This window comes from Myxocyprinus asiaticus, chromosome 17 (assembly GCF_019703515.2).
Source record: "Myxocyprinus asiaticus isolate MX2 ecotype Aquarium Trade chromosome 17, UBuf_Myxa_2, whole genome shotgun sequence".
Lineage (NCBI taxonomy): Eukaryota > Metazoa > Chordata > Actinopteri > Cypriniformes > Catostomidae > Myxocyprinus > Myxocyprinus asiaticus.
In genome coordinates, this window is record NC_059360.1 from 45,719,868 (window position 1) to 45,731,165 (window position 11,298).

General features: G+C 36.9%; 2 protein-coding genes across 4 annotated transcripts in view; both read left to right on the forward strand.

Moving 5' to 3' along the window:
- The window catches only part of LOC127455327 (beta-taxilin-like), a 102,285-nt gene extending 98,690 nt beyond the window's left edge, over positions 1-3,595 (forward strand). For all 3 annotated transcript variants that reach the window (XM_051723123.1, XM_051723122.1, XM_051723124.1), the window contains exons 6-10: positions 17-136; positions 390-464; positions 1,442-1,534; positions 1,749-1,844; positions 2,943-3,595. In XM_051723123.1, the coding sequence (XP_051579083.1) occupies positions 17-136; positions 390-464; positions 1,442-1,534; positions 1,749-1,844; positions 2,943-3,518 (960 nt within the window). In that variant the 3' untranslated portion in view covers positions 3,519-3,595. The remainder of the gene's footprint in view (positions 1-16; positions 137-389; positions 465-1,441; positions 1,535-1,748; positions 1,845-2,942) is intronic.
- A 2,313-nt stretch (positions 3,596-5,908) lies between these two features.
- On the forward strand, positions 5,909-10,209 carry slc22a3 (solute carrier family 22 member 3). Its single transcript, XM_051722510.1, is given in 6 exon segments — positions 5,909-6,283; positions 8,892-9,049; positions 9,129-9,160; positions 9,163-9,243; positions 10,075-10,129; positions 10,131-10,209. Coding segments are annotated over 6 exon segments (780 nt in total).
- Positions 10,210-11,298: the final 1,089 nt, after the last annotated feature.

Here is an 11,298-nt window from a genome sequence, read left to right on the forward strand (position 1 = left end):
TTTGTCCTTTATGCAGAATCTTGAAAAAGTGTTCAAACACAGAGACCTGCAGCAGAAATTACTGGAGACAAAACTCACACAGGCCAACTTGATGCTGAAAGACTCAGAAGAGCGACACAAACGGGAGAAGGAGCATGTGAGTTGCATATTCTCAGCTAATTAAATGTGTGAAATGTGTTAAAACATGAAAAGCGTTAGAAAATGGAAAATTGCTGGTTTGAGCCTTGCAAGATGTAAGCACTGATCTCTCCCATTGTGCAACAAGAGTACTTCTGTTGCTTTACATAAAAGCATCTGTTATGTGACTGTTTACTTATTTTCGTTTATCAGTATTAAATATTCATTGTTATATACAGTATATTGACAGAGCCGTATGTTTTATTCTCCAGTTATTGAAGCAGACTGCAGAAGCTAAAATACATGTGAAACTTCTAAAAGAACAGGAGACTGACATGAAGACCCAGGTAAATTTGCATCCTATACTGTAAAAATTAAAAGATACTTGAAGCACCATTTGGGGTTCCTCAGCTGTCACTCTGGCGCAACCCTCTGGAAATCCTCCAGGTATCCTTTAAAAGCCATCAAATATACCTTTTATGTCCTTAAGGAACTTCGAAGCCTCGAAGCCTTTCACTAATGGTGGGATAACTCAGTTGTTCTCAATTTTTTCAGGTCACGCCTCCCCTTTGAAACAAGAAAAACTTTCTTTTTTCATCCGTGAAACACAAGATTGAGGGAAGAGAGGATCATGTTTGTGGCTGTCCAAGCACTGAAAAAAGCACCATTAAAGTCACCCATAACTCTGGTGCCTTAGATTTCAGTTCTTCCGAAGCCATATGTTAGTGTTGTGTGAGCAACAGAAATTTAAGTTGTAATTCACCTCTTCACTCATTTGAAACTGCCGTGCACGCAAGAATGACCTTGTTTACGTGAGCGCACCTGACATCAACGCTTTGGGCTGTCAAGAGCTGCGTGCACTGAACATGCTGCGGTGCCAGGCGAAAGTTTAAACAAGGCAGGAGAAAAGGCACAGGAAAATCAATTGTGAACATCGGTTCTTATGTGTATTTTCACTGTTTATGTTGAATGTGTGAAAGTTAACGAGATTTGAGGATGGGTCAGTCTTCCGCGCCCCCCTTGCAATATCTCCATGCCCCCCCCCCACCGGGGCGCACCCCACACTTTGAGAACCACTGGGGTAACTTAAGGAACCACTGACAGTCCTTAGAGTCCTTTAGAGTTCTTTCAGGTACTAAGAATAAGTTTCTCAATGTACCTGAAAGGATGTCTGGAGGATCTCCAGAGGGTTCTGCCAGTGTTGCAACTGAGGAACTCCAAATGGTGCCTCGTGTATATTTAAATTTTTACAGTGTATAGTACACATCTATAGTTTTCCATAAATCACAATTGTTCAGAAACTAACAACCTTTTTGTCCTTTAGCTTGCTGTATATTCTGAGAAGTTTGATGAATTCCAAGGAACGGTATCTAAGAGTAATGGTGTGTATGCTAGCTTCAAGCAGGACATGGACAAGGTGTGCACATCCCCATCACAATTCTAATCATTTTACAGTAGCAATGGTTAAATCATAGAGGTGATTCATAGGTTGAATCATTTCCCCTTCAAACCTTTTAATACTTTCCTTTGAAATAATCAAAAACCAACAGACAAATATAATAAAAGCTTTAACCCTCTGTTTTAGCATAAAGTACGTGATATACATCATAATACGTTGCTTTGTCTTACAGATGGCCAAGAGGATGAAAAAGCTTGAGAAAGAGGCGATGGCTTGGAAATCCCGTTTCGATGGCTGCAACAAAGCTCTTGTTGATATGGTTACAGATGTAAGTATCATGTATTCATTTGGTATTCAACAGTCTTAATAGTCGATATGGAGCCATATAATCAACACAATGTCTATGAGGCTGTTTTCACACTTTGTTCAATTCCTTGGTCCAAAACCGAGTTTGATTCCAACCTCCTTTCCCCTCTCACAAAGGGCTCTTCATATTGTATTAATGTGGCATCAAAATACTTGTATACAGTATATAGTGAATTTGAAGAAAGAACGAGTATGACGTCATTGTAAACAACATTTGCCCAAAAAGAAAGAAGGTGCTATTGAGTTCAGTTGGTGGTTGAAATCAGCTTGCCAGCGCAAACTTTCAGGAAAACTTTGTACCGGATGTTAAACACATTTTAACTCCCATTGATCCATGCCATTAGTGGGTTTGACCAAAATCCCTTTCAAGGCAAGTTAGTTCACTCGAAGGCCATCTTGGGAACTCTCACTTGCCTAATTTACCTGTAAGGTGGGACTTCCTTTTCTACATCTGCCATATTGGTCATTGCAATTTCTTCCATTCATTCATACAAGTGCTCTGTTTTGGGCTAAATAGTCTCTGGTTTGACAAGGTGCTCCACCTATTTTGATGGCAAAATATTTTTTGGTTCATATCTTCATTCATTTGAGATCATTCAACATGAACACAGTGGAGTGCAGAGTTGCCAAGCTGGTGCAAACTTAACTACATCTGTATGATCGTTTGCAAAGACAATGTCATGCAAATTTCATGTGATTATTTTAAGATTAAGTCTACAAAAGTCTGTAAAATACAATAATATATTATGGCCACATAGATTGTGTTAGCTTTAGCATTAGCACCATGAATGCAGCATGTGAACATGACAAACAACACATTATCTACTGCATACATATTATTTTAAATGATCACCAAGTGGATAAACAGCTTCTTTATCTGATCTCATGTGGATTCTATTCATAGAATGACGCTTGTAGTTATTGATAACTCATTTTAATGTCGCATCAGATAATGTTTACCTGTAGCAATCCAAGCAATCCATCCAAGTGTTAAAAACAGCCCTATAGTGTGAAAGTGTCGTAAATCTCAATGTTTGGTACATTGTGTTCTCTTATGCAGAAAGCACTGAAGGAGAAGGAGTTTGAACACTTCACCCTGAAGAACCAGAAATTGGAGAATCTCTGTAGAGCTCTTCAGGATGAGAGGAAAACCTTGCAACAGAAGCTCCAAGGTTCCCAACAGTCTGGAGTCGATGCCACAGTTGCAACCGAGCAGGTCCCTACTGAGAACAAGGGCGTTACAGAAGCCACAGAGGAAATTACAGTAATTAAAGAGGAGGTGGCAGCCACAACAGAAATGGTCACCCAAGACACCCCCAAACAACCAACCAGTATGTCCCCTGTAGATGCAATGCCTTTGGCCAAAGAGCTCGCCAATCTGAAGGCTGAGAAAGCTCGGCTACAAGAGATAGCGGCAGATTTTACTATCCGACGCCACTTGACACTAGAGGATTGTGAGGACTCAAACAGCTGTGGATTTTCTGATGGCACAGACACCCCTCAAGATGGGCAACAGGCTACAACGGGCGATGCTGAACTTGAGCAGAACTTTACAGAGGAGATGGGCCCCATCACAGACACACTGTCTGAAGAGCACCAAGAACTTAGAGACAAAGATATGCAGTCAGTTGATTAAAAAGGCTCATCTGAATGTCCTTTTGTCACACATTCACAAATAAAGTTTATACTGCAGCCTCTAGTCTTGTGCGTCTGTGTGAGTTTAAACTTCGTTGTCATTGATAAAGTCAGGAACTACTTCAACAAATGGTTGGTGTGGTGCAGTGCATAGTGGACTAAAGCACTAAACTGGTAAGTAGAAGGTTGTTGGTTTGATCCCCACAGCCACCACAATTGTGTCCTTGAGCAAGGCACTTAACTCCAGGTTGCTCCTGGGGGATTGTCCCTGTAACAAGGGCACTGTAAGTCACTTTGGATAAAAGTGTCTGCCAAATGCATAAATGTAAATGGACCATCAACATGGTAATAGCTATTGTACACTTTTTCCAAAAACATTTTCACTTTCAACTTTTTGGGAAATACAGAAAGGGAGAAGAATATTGGTACTTTGTACTTTTACTCACCAAAGTGGTATTCAACTCATCACAAAGTATATTCAGGACATTACTGATGTAAAAAAAAAGCACCATCACTATTTGAAAAAAGTAATTTTTGATCAAATCTAGACAGGCCCCATTTCCAGCAGCCATCACTCCAACACCTTATCCTTGAGTAATCATGCTAAATTGCTAATTTGGTACTATAAAATCACTTGCCATTATATCAAACACAGTTGAAAGCTATTTGGTTTGTTAAATGAAGCTTAACATTGTCTTTGTGTTTGTTTTTGAGTTGCCACAGTATGCAATAGACTGGCATGTCTTAAGGTCAATATTAGGTCAAAAATGGCAAAAAAGAAACAGCTTTCTCTAGAAACTCATCTGTCAATCATTGTTTTGAGGAATGAAGGCTATACAATGCTTTGAAAGATTTCATACAAAGGTGTACACAACAGTCTTCAAAGACAAAGGACAACTGACTCTAACAAGGACAGAAAGAGATGTGGAAGGCCCAAATGTACAACTAAACAAGAGGATAAGTACATCAGAGTCTCTAGTTTGAGAAATAGACGCCTCACATGTCCTCAGCTGACAGCTTCATTGAATTCTACCCGCTCAACATCAGTTTCATGTACAACAGTAAAGAGAAGACTCAGGGGTGCAGGTCTTATGGGAAGAATTGCAAAGAAAAAGCCACTTTTGAAACAGAAAATCAAAAAGAAAAGGTTAGAGTGGGCAAAGAAACACAGACATTGGACGACAGATAATTGGAAAAGAGTGTTCTGGATCTTAACCCCATTGAGCTTTTGTGGGATCATCTAGACTGTAAGGTGCGTGAGAAGTGCCCGACAAGACAGTCACATCTATGGCAAGTGCTACAGGAAGTGTGGGGTGAAATGTCACCTGAGTATCTGGACAAACTGACAGCTAGAATGCCAAGGATCTGCAAAGCTGTCATTGCTGCACGTGGAGGATTTTTCGATGAGAACTCTTTGAAGTAGTTTAAGAAGTTCTGAAAAAAAAAATTCAAATTGTAATAGTAATTTTTCACATTATTAATGTCCTGACTATACACTGTGATCAGTTGAATGCCACTTTGGTGAATAAAAGTACCAATTTCTTTCCATAAGAGCAAAATCTGTACATTATTCCAAACTTTTGGCCGCAAGTGTATATATATATATATATATATATATATATATATATATATATATATATATATAATTATGTATCATTTTTAGACAAATTATATTTTTCTAGAATGCATGTTTATTACTATCTCTAAATTTTACTCTCTACAATCTGCTAAGTTCCACATTATTCTATTAACATTTTTGCTAGGCTGACTATCAAGAGGAAAGTGACTTCTGAGAGTCTGTGTATGAATAGGCCTAGTTATTAGTGAAAGCAAAATTAGAAACCCATGTGACCCAACTTCAACTGTGAGGCCTCTCTCCAAAACCCCGCCCTGTAACGACATGTCAGCCAATCTGATAGCAGCAAAACCGAAAGCATATAATGACTGACGGGCAGAAAGCGTTTCTAAAAACAGCCATATTAAAGAATAAATAGCTTGGTTTTCTGATTGGCCAAAAAAGACCTTGAAGGGCCTTGACTCTCTTTTACAGAGCTGTCACAGGTGATTTCAGGACATTAATTTCAGTGATATCTGTCAGGTAGAAGGGAGTCTTTATGCGTTGTATTTAAAACAAATAAATACAAAATGTCGACAGCTCCTTTCATTAATTCACAAAGATTTTAGGCATGTTCAAATCAATTCTGACAGATAGAGTCCACTCCACATATGATGCTGAGGGATTTTGGACTGTTTCTTAACTCCACCTCTCCAGCATTTAAATGCTCATGCATGACTGACTTTGTAGTAGCCGATCTACAGTAAACCATCCCAAACTTTAACAGTCATGATGCTTGATTAAATAAGAGAGTACTTGTGGAAACCTTTTTAAAGATGTCTAATTTTGATGAGCTTCTGCAACATGCTGGGGATTTCAGATTATATCAGAAAAGAATATCGCTCTTAGGGTCTCTCCCTATTTTGCTACTCGCATTTGTGTTACTTGGGGTTGTGTTCTTGGGATATATGCCGGCTCACTGGAGTAAAAGTGCTTGTGTCCTAAAGAAATGTGATTTCTCAGAAGAGGATGTGTGGGATTTGACAGTTCCCCACACTGGTCCGCACGGCGGGGTCAGTAAATGTGTGAAATTTATCGCGCTCACTTGCAATATTTCCATAGACTGGTCCATATTTACCAACAACACTCATCTGTCCTCATGTGACGAGGGGTGGACTGTTAACGAGAACCAGAGCACTATTGTAACAGAGGTGAGAATGGCTGTTTTAACAGCACTACTTCAGAAAAGTAGATTAACTAATTATTTAGATGTACCATCTACCCAAATGCATTTGTGCTTGCACTTTTGCATGGAACTGATCAATGTTTACACCACAAACTAGAGCACAGCTCGTAAGTAAAGAGTATGGAGTAGATGCAATTTTTTTTTAGAATGCTCTACCTCTTACCAGTTGACACTTATTATTAATTTGTATTGTATTAACCCTTGTGCGTCAATAACAAAAAGTTACTCAGAGGTCCTTAGAGGACAAAAATGTATGCGTCAAAAAAACTGCCATAATAATATTATATAGGTTATTAATATTATTTTCAACTTTCAATGAGCTATTTTTTTTTAACCAGCATCAGTCCTGATAATAACTACCAAATATTCATTCATTTTCAGGATTTTAACCCTTTAAATGGCAGTTAGTTTATATAATGCTACTGTTGTTTTTATAAAAAAAAAAAAAAAAATAAAATAAAAAAAAATATATATATATATATATATATATATATATATATATATATATATATATATATATATACATATTCCATATACTAAATGCTAAGTGGATTTTTTTTTTTTTTTTTTAATCAACTGAACCAACATCAGTCCTGATCATAACTACCAAATATTCATTCATTTACAGGATTTTAACCCTTTAAATGCCAGTTTTATTACATAACGCCACTGCTGTTTTTACACACACACACACACACACACACACACACACACACACACACACACACACAAATTTCTCAATACACACATACAAAACACACTCTGACATCCATACCAACACACCCACACAATGTTAGTGACATCATTTATTAAACTGGCCTGCAGTGCTCTATAATACAGCAAACAGAAAATAGGAAAAAGCTTGTATTTGCTCCATAGGCTAAACATGAGAAAAATGGCGCCATCTGGTGGAAAATATAAAAAATTTAAATTTTGAAGCCAGGGCTCTGGAATGAAAGCATAATAATATCATAGAATTCATGATTTTATGCTTTAATGGCACTGGGATCAATTATTGCAGTTTTAATGGGTTTCAATGGGGACATTTTAGTCCTGAAGGTCCTGAGTGTAACTATTTTTTGTACACAGTGTAATAGATGTATTATAGGAACTGAAGTTGAAATATCAAAATTCCCCCAGAAATACACACCATTGGCTAAATTTATGCCATTGGCATTAACAGCCAAAATGACAAAATTGAAAAAGACAAAAATGTCCCGAAGGTCGCACTTGTATTCATAGACATTTGCATTGAGCTGGTCTCTGCTTCTCTACCTCATAAATTTGCACTCCATAAAAATCTTTATTTTATATACTCATATATATTTATATATATTGCTATTTGTACTTCTGGTTAGATGCTAACTGCATTTCATTGGCTCCGTACTTGTACTCTGCACAATGACAATAAAGTCGAATCTAATGTAATCTAATTTAAACAAGGGTTAAACATTTTTTATAGCTATATAAAAGTGCTATATGCAGAATGAAAATTCTCTCATCATTTACTCACCCTCATGCCATCCCAGATGTGTATGACTTTCTTTCTTCTGCAGCACACAAATGAAGATTTTTAGAAGAATATCTCAACTCTGTTGGCCCATACAATGCAAGTGAAAGGTGGCCAGAACTTTGAAGGTCCAAAAAGCATATAAAGCCAACATAAAAGTAATCCATATGACTCCAGTAGTTAAATCCATGTCTTCAGAAGCTATATGATAGGTGTGGGAGAGAAACAGATCAATATTTAAAGGAATATTTTGGGTTCAATACATGTTAAGGTCAATCGACAGCATTTGTGGCATAATGCTGATTACCACAAAAATTATTTTGACTTGTCGCTCCTTTTCTTAAAAAAAAAAAAAAAGCAAAAATCAAGGTTACAGTGAGACACTTACAATGGAAGTGAACAGGGACAATTTATGGAGTGTTTAAAGACAGAAATGGGAAGTTTATAATTTTATAAATACACTTACATTAATTCTTCTGTTAAGCTCAGCTATTATTTGAGCTGTAAAGTTGTTTAAATTTGAATTTTTATAGTCATTTTAGGGTTCTAGGTTTTGTTGACATTACATTGTCATGGCAAAGAAGTTGTAAAATTGGCTATGACTTTACACAGAAAAGGTTATTAAGTGATTTTATCACTATAAAATCATGTTACCAATAATCTCCACTCCACTTTCACATTCTTCTACTTTTGTTTTTGGCTATTTGCATTCTTTGTGCATATTGCCACCTACTGGGCAGGGAGGAGAATTTATAGTAAAAAAGGACTTAAATATTGATCTGTTTCTCACCCACACCTATCATATCTCTTCTGAAGACATGGATTTAACAACTGGAGTCTTATGGATTATTTTATGCTGCCTTTATGTGCTTTTTGGATCTTGAACTTGTATTGCATGGACCTACAGAGCTGAAATATTATTCTAAAAATCTTCGTTTGTGTTCAGCAGAAGAAAGAAAGTCATATACATCATGGATGGCATGAGGGTGAGTAAATAAAGAGAGAATTTCCATTTTTGGGTGAACCGTCCCTTTAATATGAGTGTTTCCTTCATGTATCACAGTTTTCATTGGTCTGTGAAGACTCCTGGCTTGCAGACCTAAACCAGGTATCCTTAGCAGGAGGCTTCTTTCTAGGTGCCATAGTCACGGGATACCTAGCTGACAGGTTTGATTAAATGATTTAGGACCACATGTACTGCCATGTTATTTAGTCTGGTATGTTCTGAGTTTAAATGTGAAAGGTTAAGTGAAACATTGTAGTGAATTTATTTGTTAATATGCCCTACTCTTTCCTACAGGTTTGGAGTCTCAGGGATTTGCATCATATTTTCACTTACTACCCCCTGCTCCTGTTCTTCAGATGCTTGCAAGGATTTTTCGCCAAAAGGGCATGGACCACCACATATGTGCTTGGTGGGTTGCATGCAGGATGCTGTTGTTGTATGCTGTGGAGATCCTGCTTTACTATAAACATTAGGAAATTTGTTGAATGCATGCATTTTAATGACAAAGTTAGGTCAGAACTCTAAATCAGGAGCCAGATATTACAACATGGTCATTTATAAAATACAATTGAAAAATTATCATAAATAAATTATGCAAGTATCTAAGCAAAACAAGTAGGCAATAGCGTTTGTATCAATTCAGACATTTCAATTCGATTTGCTTCCAAATTTAGAAGCTCTCGATTCCATTCAGTTCTGATTTCAGTTCAATACAATTTCGATTCTTATAGGTATATTTTAGTTAAAATGTCCACTTTGCATACATGAAAAAATCTCTCTTAGCTAATGCTGTTAAAGGGAAAGTTTACCCAAAAATAACAATTCTCTCATTATTTACTCATGCCAATCCACATGTGTATGGCTTACTTTCTTCTGCAGAACACAACGAAGATATTAAGAAGAATATATCAGCTCTGTAGGTCCATACAATGCAAGTCAACAGGGTCCAAAACTTTGAAGTTCAAAAGCACATAAAGGCAGCATAAAAATAATCAAAATGACTCCAGTGGTTAAATCCATGTCTTCAGAAGTCATATGATAGCTGTGGGTGAAAAAAATCTATATTTCAGTCTTTTTTTATAATAAATTCTCTTCTCTGCCCAGTAGATGACTGGTTACCCTTGCAACCAGTCATTTCAGTCTTAACTTGAACAGTTTTAACTCAATCAGTAGACAACTGGCTGTGGAGCATTTAGTTTGCAAGCTTGTGTTTATAATGTGTTTTCCCTTTTTAAAACAGTTATCGAATTTTTTTGATGAAACAACAGGAAATTTGTCTCTGTTGTGTCCCGTACTCTACTCGTTGGGTTTGGTGCTGCTTCCTGCTCTAGCATATTACATTACTGTTTTAGGGCTTGGACACCCAATCTGGTAATTCTAGTTCAGTAGAGCTAAAATTAGATTAGATTTTATAACTTTTATAACAGCATTTTATTTTCGATTCAGACTATAAATTCAGATAAATATATATTACTATTCTTGTATATCCAAACAAAGCTTACTCAAATTCACTCTGGGCTTCTAGCAAATGCATGCAATTTTCAGAATAGTAATAATTTCCAGTTTAAATGTCATTAAATAGCTTTGGAGTTTAGGATGTTCACTGTATTGTAAACTGTATTGGTACAGCAACTGGTTAGGACCAAGAATCATTTTCAATGCTAAATTAAGAAAGATTTTTAAGCTTGATTGGCCAAATTGGGGCATGATCGACCCTTTTGTGTGAAATGAGGTTAGCCTTTGAACTACTGTGTGTTAATGGGGCAAACAACCCCCAGCAATCCCCTTTTAGACTGAATGCTTAACAGGCTGGAAAATAAATCAGTGGCAGACATTTGACATGAGAATAACGCAAAGATTGGTGGAGTAAACCTCCACAGCTCTGGCTGGATCATTTGAAATTGCTAGACACTTATTACAAGCAAACTAAAACAAACAATGAAGCAAAAGCGAAGAAATGCTCTTGATTCGGGACATGCTGAGATAGGTCCAGAGGAAAACAGGAGAGCATTCGTCAATGGAATTCAAACCGACTCGGCCTGTTTGAGATCACCGAACCTGATGAGGTACATTGTTTTTTCTTTCTGTGAGATTATCTTCAAAGACGTTTTGAAATGTAAAACCTACAATATTTCAATTGTTGGGGTTATGAGTAGAGAATTAAATTACAAAATGTTCAGCACACATGGAAAGTTAAAGCAGCTTTTGTTTTAATTGGCTTATGACAGCTGAAAGAATAATTAAGACTTACAGAAGTTCTCATTTTTTGATATCTACTATGTTTATAGCATATTTTGGTGCTGTAACAGTAATGACAGCCAATGTTTCATATACTGTACATTTATATAACATCTTTTTCTCTCATTTTAGGACTCTATATTTCATGGAATTATTCGCTTCTACCTTCAAGACAATGTTTCTGGGAACTGTGCCACTCAATGCATTTGTATTTCAAGCGCGTCTA